This window comes from Artibeus jamaicensis, unplaced genomic scaffold, assembly GCF_021234435.1.
Source record: "Artibeus jamaicensis isolate MK-2021 breed Jamaican fruit bat unplaced genomic scaffold, CSHL_Jam_final contig_511, whole genome shotgun sequence".
Lineage (NCBI taxonomy): Eukaryota > Metazoa > Chordata > Mammalia > Chiroptera > Phyllostomidae > Artibeus > Artibeus jamaicensis.
Genome location: NW_026521866.1, coordinates 3,014,528 through 3,035,301, shown reverse-complemented (window position 1 = coordinate 3,035,301; position 20,774 = coordinate 3,014,528). Strand labels below are relative to the sequence as shown.

The 20,774-nt window shown below is 41.7% G+C and overlaps 1 protein-coding gene across 3 annotated transcripts in view; it reads right to left on the bottom strand.

The window, feature by feature from the left end:
* GNAL (G protein subunit alpha L) overlaps positions 1-18,408 on the bottom strand; it is a 163,460-nt gene extending 145,052 nt beyond the window's left edge. The window contains exon 1 of one of the 3 annotated variants that reach the window (XM_053668810.1): positions 18,278-18,408. Coding sequence is in view for 1 of the 3 variants with exons in the window: in XM_037147977.2 (XP_037003872.2) it covers positions 17,672-18,017 (346 nt within the window). In the remaining 2 variants the exon portion in view is untranslated. The other 2 variants (XM_037147977.2, XM_037147978.2) reach the window with 2 other exon arrangements.
* Positions 18,409-20,774: the final 2,366 nt, after the last annotated feature.

The window sequence follows — 20,774 nt, the reverse complement described above, 5'->3', positions numbered from 1 at the left end:
GTTTAAGACAGGAATCCAGGAATATTTTCATTTTCTCACATCGTTAAGGAGCACATATCTATGCTTCTGTCTGTTTCATCATAGTAAGAAAATACAATAAAAACATGAAAAAACAATGGAGATTAATGTTGAAATTAAGTTCAGAAATAAGTTTAGAATATATTAAATAAATGTGTCTAAAAACCAACTCTGAGGTATGGGGAAAGGACAGATACCAATTAGAAACAATTTTGAGCTCCCACTTGTGTTACTCAGCTTGGAACTGTTACAGACTCCAAAGCCCTTTCCACTGGGCTCCTGACACTTGGCGAAGCTGGAGTCACTGCTGCCCCATCTGAAAAAGTGGCCAGAGCCCGGCAGAACTGAGACGTGGAGAGACAGAGCTTGGGCGGCACTGGCTCTCGGGGCATGTGTACTTCCTGGCTGCATGGGCTACTCCCACTTCTAACTTACGCTAGTTTCAGCTGGAATTCTCTTTCTTACAATGGACAGAGTCTGGATTAAAACAATCAATGCACAATTTCCCTATACGGTTTGCCCAACGAATGGCTTTATATTAGTAGGAGACCCAACAATAAAGCAGTGCAGTTTTATAATTTGCAGATGTGGATATTCCCGTGATGGCTGGCATCATCTAGGAGCTCAGTAAACACTGAAATAGGCAGCTGATCTGACACAAAAATGCTCTTTTAACCCTGACTATGTGGCGCAGAGATCAGCTACATCACTCTCGCCCCACTTCGGAGTCCGGCGTTTAACCTTCTGGATCATTAGAATACATATTCAACAAATGGTGAGGATCTTCTGTGCTGAGCATGTGAGTTTAGGTTTGGTGCAGCCCTAATTCACTATCTCATTATATGAGGGGACACTAGAAGTTGTCCCTCTCTTGAGTTTTAGCATATCTATCCCTAAAAAAATCCTTTTTAAAATAGTAAATATTTATTACTACATGCCAAGCACTATTTTTAAAGGGGGGAATCATTGTTCTAAAAATAAGTAAAAGTTACACACATTAAAATACATAGATCTTAAGTGTGCTGTTTTTTAAGTTCTGACATGTTTACACAGCCCCAGTTAAGATACAGCACATTTCCATGACCTCAGAAAGGTGCCTCATGACCTTTCCCAGAAACCTGCCCTCTGAAACCACTGCTCTGACTTCTGGAATAATAGCTTGATTTTACCTGTTCTTGAACTCAGTATAAATACAATCGAAAGCAGATACTTGTGTATATTCCAGTATACTTCTTTGTGTATGTATGTAATATTTTAAAAATGTATTCGTGTTATGTTACCAGTCAGCAGTTTTCTATTGTTGGGCATTTCATTGAATGAATGTGCGTGCATGTGTGTACATATATAACTTGTTTGTTCATTCTCCTGTCAGTGAAAATTTGGCTTGCTTCCAGATTTTGGCTGTCTTGAATGAAGTGATATAAACATTCGTACAAGTATTTATATAAACACATTTTCATTTTTCTTGGGTAAATCATAGGAGTGGCACTACTGGGTCACAGGACATCTGTTCAACTTCACAAAAAAATACTAAGTGTTTCCATGAATTAATCGTATAATTTTACTCATACCACCAACAAAGAGTGAGTTTAGCTTCTAGATCAGGGTTCAGCAAACTTGAATTTGCCACTCATTTTTTGCTTAAACAGCTAAGAATAGTTCAAGTGGTTGGAGGAAGAAATCAAAGAATAATATTTCATGACACTTAAAAATTCTATGAAAATCAAATTTAAGTGCATGTAAGCAGTTGTAGTGAAACACAAATGGATGGTGCGGGTCTGCTCTCCTGGTCCAGGGCACAGTGGCAGGGCTGCTGCCAAGACGTAGGCCTGCCAGCTTAACCTGCTTCCCCGCTGCCCCTTAGAGAGGAAGTTTGCTGCACATTTTTGTCAACATTTGGTGTTGTTGGCTTTCAAGCCGTTTGAAGGAGTGTGAATTGCTATTTATGATTTTAGTTTGTATTTTCTTGATGACAAATGTTGTTGGTAGCTTATGGGCTCTTCCTCTATCTTCTTTTGTGAAATGTCTGTTTTAAATCTTTTGCCCTCAGTCCGTAGATTCCTTCTTAAGTTCTGAAAAGAAGTGCTTTGCAGATGGGTCCTCTGAGGACACTTCCTCCCAGCACAGAGGTGCAGCCTCAGCCCTGCACCGGAGTCAGGAGTCGCTGTGAGGCCGAGCACATGCTTAGCCAGCAGGGTTCCCAGGAGGGCTCTGCATCCTCCCTTCAGCCCAAGTCACTCCCAGCTCATAGCCTGTTCCACCAACTTCCCATCACTGCAACTCCAAACTCCCCTAGGCTTCCTCTGCTCCTGTACCGCGGTGCTCCCCCTTCCCTGCACAGGGGTGAAGAAATCCCATGAGGTAGGTTATTATCCCATTTTTACAAGTAGGGAAAGTAAACAGTTTTTTTTTTCTTAAGAGGAAGAAGAAGAGCTGAAATGGAGTGTTCTGTCTTAGGCTTGGCTGTTGTTATACTTTTCTCATGGTCCTCGACAGGTGAATGAATAAACAAAGTGTAGGACACTCAGACAGTGGACACAACTCTACAACTCCTGTGTTCTGTAGCACAATCTTCTCTGAGGACTGTAAAGAAGATCAGTTTAAAAAAATGTAAATCAAACACTTTCAATTTAAATTGGGAGGATAGTTTTTTTCCAGTAATCATACGATTCAGATACATGAGCTTCACATATTTATAGTGTTCTGTATACCAGAGGAGCTGAATAAACTTTAGTTCTACCCCACCCCGATACTAACTATAACCCTTGATCCATCTTTTCTCCTACCCACATTGAATTCATAAGTAATTTTTTAATTTGCCTTCAAAATCTCTAATTAAAATCTGACTGCTTCTCACAACTCCAATGCTACTGCCCCATCCTAAGCCTCCATGACTATTCGGATTATCACAAATAGCCAGAATAAAATCCAAGGTCCCTTTAGTGCCTTATAGGTTATTGTGTTGTAAGACAGGAGGAGACAGTCTGGCTTCCTCACGCAGGTGACTGAGTAGCTAAGGGAGCAGTGGTCTCACAGCCTTAGAGGGGCCTGATAACCAGCGCTATAGCCTTGAGTGTTCCCATAACATGAAGTGGGCTCACATGCATAGAAATATGTTATGTTACGTAATGTTCTGGCAGTTTCCCAGCTTTGTTCCCCTCTACTACTGAAACAGGTAAGGACTCCCTACTGGGGGGCAATGATGTTGAGAGACACACGAGGGGACAGGTAACAACTGAGTAATGACTGACTGCTTCCCTGATTTTTGCCCCCAGCTCCAACCTAAGACCAGCCAGAGAGCCAAAGTACGCACTCCTAACCAGTTAGATAGGGTCTACTTCTATTTAACCCATGTACAGTTTCCCTACACCAATAGTCTTTCCCTTTCATCCACTAAAAAGCTTTCCCATCCCTCTGCCTTCCTTTGAATCCGCCTGATCAAGTATTGGTGGCTGACTCTTTTGTTCTGAATAAACAGCCTTTGCTTGTTCTCATTTGGGAGGTCTTCATGTCTTTTCACAGTGTGCTCACAGAAGTAACTGTACGTTGTGTACGTATGGCTTGTGGTTGATGAGCTTGTTCTTGGTTAGCATAAAGAATTAAATATATCAGCGTTTCTCTTTTTTTTGCAGGATGCACCGTGTCCCATGTGGAGTTCCACAGTGCCCACAGGCTGGGAACGCCACAGTGCTCCGCACTCCTGTTAGACCATCAACACTGGCCCTCCTCGTCCCATTCCAGAACCATTACTGCATCCAAGCCCAAACAGGAACAGTTGCTTCTGAGAAAATACCATTAGACCAAAAGAGGGAAGTGGATCTGAATATTCAATAAACATTCTCCATTAGACACAGCAAAGTTTATCAGCTGTAGCTCTGTATGCTTTTTAGTTGTATGAAGTACTTATCAATAGTGGATGCTCAGTTGTTACATTAAAAAGTAATTCTAAAATAAAGTATTAGTTCAAAATAATGTCAGAGATAAAGAATTATGGAACTGTCCCTTATTGGTAGAGGAAGGGAAGAAGGACATTAAAAAGCTGTTTTACTCCGTGGCATTTTCCTGGTTCTCTCCAGCACACTGAATTTGCTTGTACAATGAAAACCTATAGTAACACATACACACACAGGGGGACACTCTCATAGTTCACAGGAAGGTCATGTAAGTGAGTCAGGGCACTTCTGACCTGGACTTTGAACAAATGTGGTTTCTCCACATGCAGAATCTTGATGCAACTATGGAAAAAGTGCCAATTGTCCCTCCTTTTGTCTACTCTAACTGGAACCTTAATATGCTATTTTCCAATAAACTCTTCAAAATGAGAAAAAAAAGTTGTCAACTTTAAAAACAGAAATATATTACCTAAGTGTATTTGAATTTTTCAGTGAGAAAGCTGTCTGGAAGACAGGTCACCCCTCCCTCCTGCCTCCCCCATCCCATCTGCGGCCCTTCCTTCCCTTCTTCCTGTACAGGGTGGGTGCTAGTTCCTGCTGTGTTGTGATGGCTGCTTTATGCCCTTGTCTTCCCACAGGGCTATGAGTTCCTGAGGATGGCCTCACATACAGACACTCTGGGCAGAGCCTGAATTGACAACCATACAGCCCACATCACAGCACTAATTCTTCAGAACACACAAGTTGCTCCCCAGATCACACAGTTGATTGATTTGTAACTTGTGCTGTCCTGGGGTATGCTGGCTTTGGACTTTACTAGGCTTCCTTCTCGGGCGCCTTGGGCTTTTCCTACACTGGCCTCTGAGGCTGACCAGCCCCTGGGGTCTCAGGGAACATGAGGCCCAAGCTGTTCTGGATCACCTTCTGTCCTGCTCTCTCCCTTGAGTCATTTTTGCTTTCTGAATGTTGCTCTGCTGCTGTAAAGTGATGAGTTTTGTGTCTATAGATTTTGGTAGCTGGCCTACCTTCAGCAAGGTCTAGGTACATGTGTGCCTTATGACTGCAACCTACCACCTCTTATGGAGAAGCCACTTGTGAAGAAATGGGTAGAAATGCCGGCTCCGCCTCCCAGATGGGAGATGTAAAATCACACTCTCAGATGCTCCCTGGACACAGTCGCTTCTCCGTAGTCAAGTTAAAGGTTCCACGTTGTGGCTTGGCATTTATTCTTATAGTTGTTTCCATAATCAAAAAAGGGCTAACTTAGAACTCTACTGTCAAAAATTCCTTACACACTGGTCAGGTGTCTTAGTTGGAATGTCATCCTCTGCACCAAAAGGTTGCGGGTTTGAGCCCAGTCGGGGCATGTAGGGGAGGCAACTGATCGATGTTTCTCTCTCAAATCAGTGTTTCTCTCTCTCTCTTTAAAATCAATAAACATATCTTCGAGTGAGGATTTAAAAAAATTCCTTGCACACCACCGTACAAGTGTGGCTGATGCTTGGACTCTGGAGTAGCTATTCCTCCTGTCTCCTAAATGTTTTAAAACCATTTTAATCAGAACTTAGAAAAAATCTGATGGTGCTCTTATAATAATAGTAGATATGCAGAATGTTCATTGCTATTGAAGACAGTTTTGGGGGACCAAGTTAGTAGCTCCTGAATTTCACAATAAACATGTTTCTTTAAAAAAACTTAGTGTCTTTCCTTTATGCTGATTTATAGTCACCGTCCCATAATTTATAAAGTATATCTTCTAATATTGATTTGTGGAGCATTTTAATGGTTAAATATAAAAGAAGCAATCTCCTCAGTTGAAACCACTATATATGGTCACTCAAACTTTCTCCATCTTCTAGAACCATTAATCCCATTTGGTAAGCACCCCAGGTTTCTGCCACATCCTGGGGGCTGTGGGTACTTCTGGGCCCTTTCAGGGCTCCTTGATAAATAGAAAAACAAGGCTGCCAGGTGTGAGCTCCCAGCAGGTATCCCAATGCTTCTGTTGATAGTTTGCCAGCAGGATCAACGATAACATTATGCATTTATGTGCAAACATCAAAATTCCTCTGAGCAATTAAGCTCCTTCCTTCCCTGTGCTCCCTACTAGTAACACCTCCTACAGGACAGCGTTATCTGTCATGATTAAAGAGATCTGTACCTGGACCCTTGTGATAACAATATTGACCTGTACTTCTGCCATTCGTCACAGAGCACTCCCACACTCACATTGCTGTTTCTTTTTTAGGACTGTGTCACTTCTCTTAGACTACACTGTAAATTTCACCTGGGTTGAGACTGTGTCCTCTGCCTCTTGGAATCTCTGTATTATCCAGAGAAGCAACCACCACCTAATTGGTTTTCAAAAAAATGTTTGTGGTTTGTGAGTAGAAGTGATTCCATGAATAAAGCAGACTTTTCCCTTGTATCAATTATGTAGCTCAGAATATGGACATACTTGCTCTTTGTTCTCTCTTGTTATGCCAAATATCCTGTTCCTGAGTTTTTCCTGGGAAACTTTTAGGTCACATTTCACCTCCCTGGAGTGAAAACTCACTCAACTACAGAAAAACACATAAAGTGAATGCTAATCCAAGGCGTGGAGATGCAGGCCTTCCCTATGTCTCCTCTGTTGGCTTAAAGCAAAGCTGAGCCAGTTGTACTTTGCATCCTTCCTCTCCGGGTCAGCAGCTGTACCATGGCCCGGCTCCTGCTTACTGTCTCACAGCCTGCATCCTCATTTCCCTCTAGAGGGCAAGTAAAATGAGAGTAGCAGAAGACTTGATGGTGGGCCCCTCAATGTCCTGTGTGTCTTCAGTGGCATTAGTATGACTCCTTATAGCAGCATGATAATGCTGTGATTCCTCCTGTAGGTGGCACAGGGATGTGGGGCTGGCCCTACAGAACGGATGTGGGGCAGCCTGGAGGTACAAGAGAGAGCGTGGCTCACCAGCACCAGGGAGGTGCTAGTCTGCAGTGGCAGCCTCCCTGGTTGGGAATATTTTACCCACCTAGAGCTGCAGTTAAAAATGTTTTTAGGTGATACTTTCTTATACATAAACTACAGCTTTCAATAATGGGACACTGTCTTTCCTAATTTGGTCAATTTTCTGGGCATTTTAAAAGAAGGGCCTGATGTCGTGCCTGAGATCTGCTCATAAAGGAAGCCAACACCAGCGCCTTCTTGCACAGCTGGATTCAGAAGGAAAATTCTTTCTCTTTTCCTAGTATGGGATTAAAAAAAAACATTAAACTTATTTTTTTTTAGCATTTTTAGGGTCGCAGCAAAAATGATCAGAAGGAACAGAGATTTCCCATTTGCTCCATGCCCCTACCCCCCACGCACTGCCTCCCCTGTTATCAACGTCCCCCAGAGCGGTACCCGTGTTATAACAGAGGGACCTACACTGACACATGGTTATCCCCCAGAGGTCACAGTTCACAGTGTGGTTCACTCTCAGTGTTGTACATTCTATGGATTTGGATAACTGTATAATGAATGACTTGTATCTACCATTATAGTATCACACAGAACTGTTTCACTGTCCCCGAATTCCCTGTGCTTTGCCCGTTCATTCCTAGTAAGGGAATTTTAAAACAATAGGGCACAATTTTCACATGGCTGCTAAACATATTTAGAGTGACTACTTCAGCTGACAGGGTCTAATTCTCTCTTTTTCAGTTAAAGAGTTTGTTTCAGTTTGAAACCAACTAAAAAATAACAAGTATTAATAAATTTAGACATGAAGTAAATCATTCTGGCTGCTGTGCGGAAAGGAACAGTCATTTAGGGTTTTTTGTTTATGACTATTTATTTGTTTATGTAATCTCTTGATTAGTAGATTTAGGCCCTAGTAGTTAGGCCTTATCTTTGTAAAATCTCATGAGTGGAAACTTTCCATAGACTAACTGAATTAACTAAAGAATTTTCTAGATCTCTTGGTCCTAACTGAAATACCTGCTTACCAACAAAGAATTTCACTGGGCATCATGAATTTGTGGGACATTGTTAACAGGAAAGTTACTCGTGGCAGAGGCACTGAGGCTGAGTCTATAACCTGAATGCTCAGGGAGCAGACGTGTGAGCAGTGCCAAATGAGCTGGTGCTTTATCAGGAACCACGTGAGTACAAAGACCTTGTCATTCCTCTCCCATCTCTTTTTCTCTTCACCCACAGGAGGTAACCGCCATTTCAGGTTCTAAACTTGCATTTGTGTCCTTCCAAACTTTTTCCACTAGGCAGTTTAAAAGGTATGATCACAGTACTTTTATCCTCTTACATCCAAAAATCCTCCCAAGAGCAGTTACCATGACTGCTTGACTATTTCCATCTCTACGATCTTTAGCCTTTTGCACCTGCTGTTTCATGAAATGGCAAACCCAATGAATTTCTTTTCAGTCCTCATTATCTTTGAACTCCCACCTTTAACTGCTGATTACACCAGTATTCCCAAAACTCTTTCCCTCTGGGCTTTCCCCGGCTATCTTTGTTATTCTTCATACTTCTCTTCTTCTGACATTTTTCTGAAAGGCTGAGGTTCTGTGTTTTTCTGCCCTAGGTCCTCTTTTCTCTCTCTGCACATTCTCCCTGGGGTGGCTGTCCACTCCCTTAGGATCTGGTGCCAGTCTATTATTTCTTTCTGTCCATCTCCAGCTCAGTAAGCTCTCTGAGCTCCATCTGCACAGCAGACACCCACTGCTTCCCAGAAATACCACCGGATTCTCATGGATGTCTCACCTTCAACTCATCCAGACAGAATTCGTGTCAGTTCACCTGCTTCTTCCTCTTAAATTCCTTATATGGGAAATATCATCCCCGTCTTCCCTCACAATGGAGAATATTCACCAACACACCCTCTCCCCTGACATTTAAAAACAATTTTTAAAAAACTGATTTTAGAGAGAGAAAAGAAGGGAGAGAGAGAAACACGAATTTGTTGTTCCACCTATTTAGGCATTCATTGGTTGCTTCTTGTATGTGCTCTGGTGGGCAATCGAACCTGCACCCTTGGTCTATTGGGGTGAAGCTCTAACCACCTGAGCGACCTGGCCAGTGCTCCCCTGACATTTTTCTTTTCCTTCACCTCTTCAGTCAACGGGTTCTCTAGATTCCATTTTGCTTACATCCACAACCGTGTCTGTTTCTTCCTTCCTCCCTGTCATGACTACATCTGTCCGTGTCCACATCTTCTTGCATCTTGACTGGACCATTACAACTATCTACAGCAGGCCACTCAGCCATTTGCCAATTTTGTGCAGTGAAGCCAGACTGCCTGAATTTAAATCCTGGTTCCATTAGAGTGGTTGTGTAAATTTGCAACAGGATTAGCTTTTTTGAGTTGTGTGACCTCATGTTACCATTTAGATTACAATTCAGAGTATAGGTATCACAGAGAGAACTGATTTAGCTGAATACAGGATTCTGGGATCATACCAATTTATTTAGTGCTAATCTCTATGTTAAGCAAATTCATATACATTATTTTAATTAATTTCACTTAATTCTCTCAGTAAGCATGTGACTTTGGGATTATTATTGATTTGGAAACTGAAGCTCAGGAAGGTTATCTGCATTCAGATAGCTGATAAATGGGGATGCTGGGATTTCGAACAAAGTCTGTCTGACTCCAGTGCCATCCATGTTCTGAACCCCCAAGTTCTTCTGCATCTATTACTGGGGCCATAAACATACCTCCAAACTTTGAGAGTTATTTATAAAATAGTCATATAGTCTAGTGACACACATAACCACCAATAGCTGACATCCAGCTTGAGACCATTTTCAAAGCCAGTACTAATCATCTGTATAAGTATGAATGGGTTTGCAAGTGCTATGAACTGAATCGTGTCCCCTGAAAATTCATGTTGAAGCCCCAATTCCAAATGTACTTGGAGATAGGGTCTTTAGGAGGTAAATAAAATTAAATGAGGCCATTATGACCAGAGCCAAATGAGCTGGTGTTTTATCAGGAACCATGCGAGTACAAAGACCTTATCATTCCTCTCCCATCTCTTTGTCTTCACCCATAGGAGGTAACCACCATTTCAGTTTCTAAACTTGCATTTGGTGGAGCCTCACTATGGTAGGCCCTCATGTTATGATTGGCCTGACCAGCTCTAGAGACTAGAGCTCTCTCTTTCTGATAAGTGAGAACATACAAGCCCTCCAAATGACACAAAACCGTGCTGGACTTTGATCTTAGACTTTCCAGTCTCTGGAATTGTGAGAAAATAAATGTCCGTTGTTTAAGCCATATAGTACATGGTGCTTTGTTATTGCAGCCCAAGCTGACTGAGTCAGAGAGAACAGCTTTTGAAGAGGGCTCTGAATTTTTGATGTTTTGACAGATCAAAGAACAACCTGAATTTCTGTGATGAAATTTGGTTTAATGCAAACAATGGCAACTTCAAATCTATAAAATTGTAGTAATAGTATATGTAATAGAGTGATATAGTTTTCACTAAAAGGCAACAACTACATTGCATCCTTTTCCAAGGCTCAAAGGGTTATGTTTCTGTGACTTTAGAAAACCTAAGGCACAGCCAGAGTATCTGGGACTTCTCCTGACTTTCAACTATTAATTAATATTTTATTGATGATGCTATTACAGTTATCTGAATTTTCCCCCTTTACATCCCTCACCCAGCACCTCTCACTCCCGCAGGCAGTCCCCACACCTTTGTTTATGTCCATTGGCCATGCCTATTCAGTTCTTTGGCTACTCCATTTCCTATGCTGCACTTCATATCCCTGTGGCTATTCTGTAATTACCAACTTACACTTCTTAATCCCCTCACCTCTCTACCCCTTCCCCCATACCACCCTCCCATCTGGCAACCATCAAAATGTTCTCCATATTCATGATTCTGTCTCCGTTCTTCCTTGTTTGCTTTTAGATTCAGTTGTTGACAGATATGTATTTATTGCCATTTTATTGTTCATTGTTTTGATCTTTTTCTTAAATAGGTCCTTTTAACATTTCCTATAATAATTGTTTGATGATGATGAACTCTTTAAGTTTTTTTCTGCCCTGAGAAGCTCTTTATCTGCCCTTCAATTCTAAATGATATCTTTGCTGGGTAGAGCAATCTTGGCTATAGGTCTCTGCTTTTCATGACTTTGAATATTTCTTGCCAATCCCTTTTAAACTGAAAGTTTCTTTTGAGAAATCAGTGGACACTCTTAGGAAAACTCCTCTATAGGTAACTAACTGCTTTTCTCTTGCTGCTTTTAAGATTCTCTCTTTAAATTTAACTTTGGGCATTTAATTATGATGTGTTTTGGAGAGGGCCTCTTTGCATCCATCTTGTTTGGGACTCTCTGTGCTTCCTGGACTTGCGTGTCTATTTCCTTCACCAAATTAGGGAAGTTTTCTTTATTTTCTCAAATGTATTTCCAATTTCTTGCTCTTTCTCTTCTCCTTCTGGCACCCCTTGAATGTTGGAAATTTGAAGTTGTCTCAGAGGCTGCTTACACTATGCTTATATTTTTGGATTTTTTCTTGTTGTTCTGATTGGTTGTTTTTTGCTTCATTATGTTTCAAATCATTGATTTGATTCTCAGCTTCATCTACTCTACTGTTGTTTCCCTGTAAATTGTTCCTTATGTTAATTAGTTTCCCTCATTTCAATCTGTCTCTTTTTAATGCTTTTGAGGTCCTTACTAAGTTCCTAGAGTATACTTATAAATCAGTGTTTTGAACTCTGCATCTGATAGATTGCTTATCTCCATTTTGTTTAGTTCTTTATTTTAGAGTTTTGATCTTTTCTTTCATTTGGGTCACGTTTCTTTGTCTCCTCATTTTGGTATTCTCCCTGTGTTTGTTTCTGTGTATTAGGTAGAGCTGCTATGACTCCCTGTCTTGGTAGCATGGCCTCAAGTAACAGTTGTCCTGTGGGGTCCAGTGTCACAATCTCCCCTATCACCCAAGCTGGGTACATGAGGTGTGCTCTCCATGTGGTCTGAGTATACCCTCTTCTTGTATTGGGTTGGCTAAAAAGCCCATTATGTTTTTACAGTAAAATAAAATATATTTTTCATTTCCACCAGTAACTTCATTGATTTGGATATCTTGAGTGTGTTGGCTATCTCCCTATATTGGATTCTAGTGGGTAGAGGCCAGGGGTGCTGCTAAACATTTTCCAATGCATAAGACAGTCCCATAGCGAAGAATTCTTTGGCTAAAATATCAATAGTACCAAGAAACTTCGCAAGCCACTTTTGACACATTTGATCAATCACAACACCTTCTCTATATACTGCACAAATCTTTTTGTTGTATTTCAAGTGTGTTTTTCCTCTTTTGAAATAATAAAGCATAATATGCTGAAAATGTTGCATGTTTTCTTCTATCTTCCATATTAAAATAGCTGTACACAAATTCACTAATTTTGATATGTTTTTAAAAAGGCATACTGATATGACAGCCATCACAACACAATCTAACGAAATTATCTTGAGTCAAGTTAAAGATAACTAAGCACTACTAGAGTCATTGTACAGAAAAGAAAGTAATGGGCTATTCGCCAACCCAATAGTTGAGACTTTATTGCTGTTGGCAGGTTAATGGGAGGGATTTACCCAGGCCTGTTGGCTGTAAGGGCTATGACCACTGACCACCAACATCCACTCTCCATGTAGGATTAGCTGTGCAGGAGCAGAGTGGCGGTGCTTCAATGTGTACAGTCTGCACTGTCCACTGAGTGCGCAGGCTCTGTGGTTTCTCAGGTGGTGCAGGCCAAGCTCAGCCCCCAACTGTGTTCTGCTCAAGGCCACCCTGCATGAGCTACAAAGCAATCTGCAGATGCCTGCTACTTGTGCTGGGCTTAGAAGTTCCCAGGCAAAGTCAAGCTATGAATGTAGGCTGGCTGTGGCTAGTGCTGGACCTGGGTCCACTTAGCAAGAGCTGTAGGAGCTAGGGGCTCGCTCACTGAGGCTGGCTGTTGCCTGTTTGAGAGAATTTAAGAAATTGTGAAGCATGAGCCAAGACCAGCCATTTATATGGAGAAGCCACTGTTAACATTTGGGTGGGCCCATAATTTGGGCAGGGCAGACCTCAAGGGATCTCAAGGACAGGGCAAAAGTATAAGCCTGGCTGATGAGTCTCAGATATTGCACCTGACTGCTGGCTCTGTATGGGGAGGGCTCAGAAAAGGAACAATGGCTTCTGCTCACCTGTCTGAGAGAAAGCTGTCCCCAGCTCTTGCCTTGATGCAGACATTTCACTCCCTCCCCATGTGCTACTGGTGACTTTCAAGCTGATATCCTAGTGCTGGGAGCTTAGAGGGAGTTTAGAGGGAGTGAGTGTGAATAAGTCTGTGTGCGGTTTCCTTAAGAGGAACTGCTTGGAACTCCAGAAGTTTCTTCTACAGACTGAATCTCCACTGATTTTTGTAGCCAGAAGTTATGGGGACTTATTTTTCTAGCACTGAAACCCTGGGCTAGCAGTCCTGATGTGGGGCTGGGAATCCTTGCTCCCAAGGTATACCTCCCAAATTTTTATCTACCACATATGGGTGTGGAACCAGCCCATTCCATGTCTCTGTGTCTCTGCCCCTCCAACCAGTCTGGATGGATGTGGATTCTTTAATTTGGTAGTTGTCAAACCTTCCATTCAAGGTGATTTCTGACAGTTCTCAGTGATGGTTGTTTATAGCTTCGCTGTAATTTTTGATGTCTTCCACTGACTTTAACAGCCACAGCACTGCCTCAGGCTGTGGCCCAGTGAAGGCCGCACATTGGTGAGGATGCGTCCCAGAGGTCCCCACAGCCCGAGTCTACCACACACCTCAAAACCTGCTGTCTTGGTCACTGACCGCATTACTATTAAGATAAAAAAAAGAGCATTTATTTGAAAAAACAAAACGAAACATTGTTCAAAACCTCAGAGTGGAATTTTGTTGTTGTGGGTTTTTTGTTTTGTTTTTTGCAACTGCACCAAGAATTTCCTCTTAGAGAAACTAAGGACATAAATTAAGATCATGCCAGCATTCTGTTTTATAGGGTAGAGCTTAGGTTTTGTAAATCAAAAGTATGTTTACAGTTGTGAGTACACAAAACACAGAGTTTATTCTTGTGTTATTATTTATTAGCTATTGTATTACTTTCCATACAAACAACTATAAACCTTGTTTTACCCTACCCTGTACACTAACAGCCAAATATAAATAAATAAATAAATAAATAAATAAATAAATAAATAAATAAATGGATAAATGGATAAATAAATAAATAAATAGATAAAAAGGAAGTAACTGTCCCAAATAGATTTCTTCCTTTTCGAAATGTATTCCTGGCAGAAAAGTACTGTACGGAACACACAGATAAACAACAGGAAATAACTGAATAAAGCAAAACCTCCCACAAATCCTGCCCACAATTGGCCATTTTAAATTTGGACAATTATCTGGCAAAAGGATATTAATGTCAAATGAATAGTTAGGTGGCATGTGATGACTTCCCCATTTGGAAAGTGGTGAACAGGAATTTACATCATAGTCAACAAAAGATGTGGAAGAAAAATCAATGTCATCTACAATATTATGAGCTCAAGTGGCAGAAAATTCACTTGAAGAATGATGAATTAGCTTTGCTTGCATTATGTGTTCAGATAAATATTTTGATCTCACACCCAGCCTTGCCGGGTGTGTGCTTTTAATTGGCATTGACCCAGGGCTGCTGTCTGTGTGGCTTAAGATAGATCAGAGATAAGAAGCAGCCTGTGGACTGCATCAATAATAAAAATTGCAATTTACTATTTTGAGCCAATGCTTAAAAATAAATAGATTTCAAATGCAAATGGACATTTCTATCTTATTCTGGAAATTCAGAAGACCTGGAAACACTGGGCCTATATTCCCATAAGGCAACAGTGGAATGAAGCTTGATGTACTGTCTCTTTTACACGAGGCATAGAGTCTCATATGAGTTTTGGACTGAATTTTGTCCAGGAAGAGAGGCCTCATTGGAAACCAATCCCACTAGACCGTTATCTTGGACTTAAAGTCTCCAAATTATGAAAAATAAATGCTGTTTAAGCCACTCAGACTGTAGCATTTTGTTGTGGCAGCTGAAGCCAACAAACACACAATTCATGCTGTGAATGTGACAGTCACCTGAGAATTCCTCCCCATGGTCCACCTTCCACATGCACTGGTTTGCCCACTTCAAGAACATTCCAGCCCCATTCCTACTACACTGCTCTAGTTCTGACTTTATGATCCATCCTGAGTTGGCTGCCATCTAACTGGAACTTCCATCTTATCTCCACCTGACACCCTACAGGCACCCGATGCCTGAAAGAATGCTCCATCTAAAAGGTAAAATGGGACCATATTACTCTTGCCACGAAACCCTCATTGCCATGCTGGCTCCCAGCCTCTTGTTTTCTTAACACTGTGTGGGGTACACAGGTCTCAGTCTTGTGTAGAAAACAAAGCTCAGGTCATAGGGATGGACCCATGGAGGAATCAGAGCACATGAAAGCACCCATGAAGTCGTGCATAGTGGAACAAAATGATATATGAGAATGGCAAACAGAATTCAGTATGGACATAAGGGAAGTAAACATTTATTCCCACTGGAGGATGCTGGGCAGGTCTTCTGGAGGAGATACCATCTTGGAAGATGGATCTAGCCTTAGACTAATGGGTATGGAGTAAGGAAGGGCCCTGAAGCAAGTTTGTCCTCCCTGAACCTATGAGTTCTCTGTCACCCAATGCATACTGCCAGAGTAAATAAGTGAGTGAATGGGGTCAATAGCAAGATAAATGGCTGTTAAACATAATGGCAGCAGAAGCAAGCATTTGAAGATATTAACAGTCTGTAAATCAGTCTTCCGATTCAGAGATTTTTAGCTTAAATCCATTCTAAATCCTAACAAAACTACGAACCTTTCTGTGTTTAATTTAAATATACACAAAAGCCAATAAACAACATTCACCTGATACAACACTATGTGTTTTACTGTTGATGTCACATTTCCCCCCCAAAGTGTGAGCCATTTGATTCACTGTCTTTTCAGATATGATGTGATATACAAGCTACAATTGTCATAAAATGTCTTTAAAGAGGAGAGTCTTTGGATGTGTATTACAAGTTAGCTTTTTGGAGCTCACCAATCCATTCTTTAGATCTTATCTCCCAGTTATCTTTCACAGACTTGTGAGTTTGTGTGTGTATCTCTGTGTACACACACACACACAACTTCACCTGTCCTTTTCTGCTTGACTACATAATCACATTAAAACAACATTGCATTGCCACATCTTATTTATTTTATTCTCTTATTTCTTGAGAACACAATGCTCTCCTTTTTGAGTTATTTTAATCTGATGCACTTGGCTGGAATAATCTGTAATTAATTTCTTTTCAGAAGAAATACGTGTGCTTTTCAGGGATATCTGAAAATCTATTTTACCCTCACACACACACAGTAGTTTAATGAGGTATGAAATTCCAGGGTTATAATTCCGTAATTCAGACCTCTGAAAACATCGCTCTGCCATATTCTAGAAGTTAGCCCTGTGGATGAGAACTCTGCTTCTGACCTGATTTGCTACCCCTTTTTCAGGCAACTTGCCTTTTTATTTTTGTTTGTTTCTCTCCCAAATTTATTTTATCTTAGAATCCAGATATTTTACCAGAATACAGCAGCTAGTTTTGTATTGTTTTTATCTTTCATTCTTGCAGTGGGTGAGCCGTTTCAAGCTTAAGATTTTTTTCTAGATCTTAAATAAAAGTCACATACATTTATAAGCCGAGATCTTACTCCAATCATGGACTAGGTTCTTTCCCTATACACAGCAGAGTACAGACCTGAATAATTATTCTTCCTTGTACATATTTAACAAAATTTGGGTCAAAAGCTCACATCTTACATTTTTATTTTAATTTTTTGCCTTAAAATTTAAAAGGCAACAAGTGGCACCTGGAATTCATGATTTGTTTTCTTTGATTCTACAATAGAGTGCATGTAATTTTTTTCTTTCTGTTAACTTGTAGGGCTGTTTATGCTTGCTACAGCTAAACCTGTAGCAAATCATGTAGTTTATTAGTTTAAAATCCTGGTGATTTTGTGCCCACTTTCTTGCATGCAGTTAGTACAGAGAATGGCTGTGGGGGCCAGCCAGCTAGTCTGCTCCTGAAGGAAGAGCAAACATTCTGAGAGCACCAGAATTGTACTTAATGAGACAGAAGTGCCAGATCTTCAGTTGTTGAAGTTATTTCTCGAAGGGGAACAAGCCACACCTATCGACAACTCTGCTATTATTCTGTGATTGGAAGAAAGGCTTTGTGGCCGGGCTAAAAGGGTTCATAAATCTTTCATTTGTGTTCTTCAAGTGCAGCACGACTACTACTGTTGCAGGAAGCGAGATGCTCGAGTTAGCTATCCCTGTGGATTACATACCGTGGAAATAAATCAATTGAGAAGGGAAAATTCCCAGAGAAGCTCATTAATTGGTAATAAGCGAGCCACTGCCCAAAATCGCAAGGTGTATAAAAGAGCAAAATCACAGGGTATTCTCAGCCAAATCACAGAAGTAAATGTCAGGGCAAGAATCATTCTGCGCAGGATTTAAGGTTGACAAACCACCCTGTTTCGCATCTGCGACCGTCGCCCACCCTGGGCGGGGATGACAATGGGCCTCTGTTCAGGGAGGTGGATGCTGCCAGAGCCCTGGAGAGCGGCGCCGGTGTTCTCCCCCACCCAGCCCTGAATTGGCGCTTTCCGGGCGAGGCCGGCGCCCACCGCACCTACCCAGGAGCAGCAGTCGGTGCGTCTGCTGTAGGTCGCGCTTCTGCTCCTGGAGCATGCGGTCGATGTTCCTGCTGACTTTCCTCGCCTCCCGCTCGGCCTCTCGCTCCTCGGCGCTCAGCTGGTCCGGGCGTCGCCTCCGTTCCTTCTTCGGGTTGGCTTTGGGTTGGGCGCAGGCTGGACTCCCGCCGGCGCCGGGAGGGAGAGGGGTCAGAGCAAGGTCTCCCCTGACCGCCGGGACCGAGGCTGGGCTCTGCGGCGCCGCTTCCGCGGCCGGTTCTGAGGTCGTGCGCGGGGCGTCCTCTGGGTCCCCAAAGAGCAGCGGCCTCAGACTGTAGCACAGACCCATGTGGGCGCGGCAGGACGCGAGGTCAGCTGGCGCCAGGCTCAGGCAGGACCCTCTGCTGCTGGACTTGAGGGGGCTGCACCCGGACCCAGGGCAGGGGTGTGGGGGGCGCGGGTCCAGGGCCACTGCCCCTCACTGCCTGGGCGGGCCATCGTGCATTTTCCTCTAGTCGAAGGAGGTAGTGGCCGCCACGGCTGGATATCACCGGATAAAGCTGAGAGCCCTCCGCGCCGACCAGCATCCGCGAACCCGGCCCCCCTTACCGTAAATACCGCTGGTCAAGCGGCTCTCTTTACCGTACAAAAGGCCACCATCGTCGGCTCCGGTCACCGTAAGTACCGCAGCCTTAGCCGATCCACCTTACTGGAAATACTGCCCCTGGGTCAACGATACTGCAAGTAAATCCCCTTCTGAGCCGGCCCCTAATACAGTAAACAACGCCGCGCGCACTATTCTTCAATACCGTAAATACTGCCTCCAGAGCCGGGTGCGCAGCAGCGGACAGTGCCACAGTGGCGGTAGTGGTTCTGTCCCCACCCAGAGCTGCCATTACATCACTTAAAATACCGCTGTGTCTTTGATTTAGGTATTGGCAAATAAGAACGGAAAAGCAAGTGGAGGGATACAGACGTTAGCTTGAAGATCTTACATTCCTCAATATAGTACGTGCAGAGATTTGTGTACCGGCTGCTCCTTTTTCAAGCTCAAGTCTTATGCACATACCCACGTCCGCGCTTTGAATCCCTACCTTAATACAAAAATCTCTAAATCAGGAGGTCCAGGACATCACTTTTAATAATTACCATATGTGTTAAAAATTTGAATATGAGCACGTGTAATTGTCACATACTGTTTGCATTTGTTAAAAGGAGAATATAAAGTTGTACTCTGTAGCCCATTTTTTAATTCCCAATATGTATAGTGCAGAGAGGAGCAGAGGCACATTCAGACTGGGGCCCTCTCTCCCCGCCTTTCCACGCAAACCTGCTAAAGACTCTCTCACTTCCTCAATAATCTCTCACTTCATGTCTTACAGAGCTTTTGCAACAGATGAAAATTTCAATAGCTTTTAAGAACTCTGCTGTAACATGTGTTCCTTAATTTGGAGCAGAATGACATAGTCTATATAACTGACAGTTAAATGACATCTAATATAAATTCATCAATACAGGAGACTGGGCTGTTTAATGAAAAATGGCATGTCATGCAGTTTACACTGTACCAGTTGGCGCTTAGTGTGAACATTACATTTGATTAAAATTTGTAAATAGAGAAATTAGAGATCTGCTCTGGCTGGATCAGTTGGTTGAAATGTCGCCTCATACACCGAAAGTCTGCAGGTTGCAGGTTCCATTCTGGGTTAAGGCACAGGCCTAGGTTGTGGGTTCTATCCCAGGTAGGGTGCCTATGAGAGGCAACTGATCCATATTTCTCTTTCTCCCTTCCTCTCTTGCTAAAATGGATAAGTATATCCTCTGGTGAGGATTTTTTATAAAGAAAGATATTGGAGATCCATAGTTCACATTTATTTTAAGGCCCTGTTAATAACAGCAGAATATACCAAATAATGTTGTGGATGTAACATTACCTCCAATTTTTTTGCTAAAATTATGCTGTTCTTTTAGATGTTTGAATCTAAAACATAGAGGACTATAAAAATCTAACTTGGGAAAACAAAAAAAGTTACTAAACATTGCTGTTATTTTCACTATTCAGTCGTGCATGATCCTCCATTTATTCATTAATTTATTTAACATTTATCAAGCAACTACAATGTGGCATTCTGGTTGGAACTGGGTGAGATAAAAAAAACCATGGGTCTTTGTGGAGTTTATACACTAGTGGGGTAGAGATATGTGCAACAATATAAATGCAAATCAATATATTAATTATACACTGCAAATTATACAAGTCCACTAAGAATAGGGTTAGAGGATATGGGAAGGTCCAACTTAAATTGGAAGGGGAGGGGGCTTATGTGTGATATAAACAACGCCTTTTAGAGGAAGACCTGAAGAATACATACCAATTCCTTTACTGTTATAATTTATTTGCTAAACTTTATCAACTACTATCACATGAGATGGATAACATTTTATTTATATATTGTAGTCAGCTTAAAACAAAAACAAATATAGGACAGATATTGAAAATTAAATACATAAGTAAAATAACATGTATCTAAATGAGAATTCACCCACTTTTGTTTACTTAGAAAAAAATAGAAGACAATGTCCTTTATTGATATCCCAAACTGAAAAAAAATTCTTAGTATCCTATTAAAAGAATTCTAGGAAAAAATGCTCTACCCATTTTGTCCACATTTCAATTTCTTTCAAGTACTTCTAATTGAACAATCAATTATTCATACATTAGATTTTGTAGATATGTATAGGATAAATTGGAATAAAATATTTACATTTATATAACATTGTTAGTTAAATTTAATGTTTCTTCTTAATCCAGAATGATTTCTAATTCACAAACCATTGGGTCATATACAAGACCTGTCTGGAAAAAGTCCAGCCATTGTTAACCTAACCAAAAAGGTTTGTGCCACATCGATGTTAACCGACAGCCAGGGAGAATGGTCTGGAATGTGCATGCATGAACAGTGATGACTTTACTGTACCAGTCAGTGGGGCAGTAGACATTGTTGAGTGAGCATGTGTACTGTGTGGCTGTCACATTCAAAATGACTGAGTGAGTAGAGCAACAAGTCTGCATCAAATTTTGTGTCAAGCTTGAACATTCCTCCGT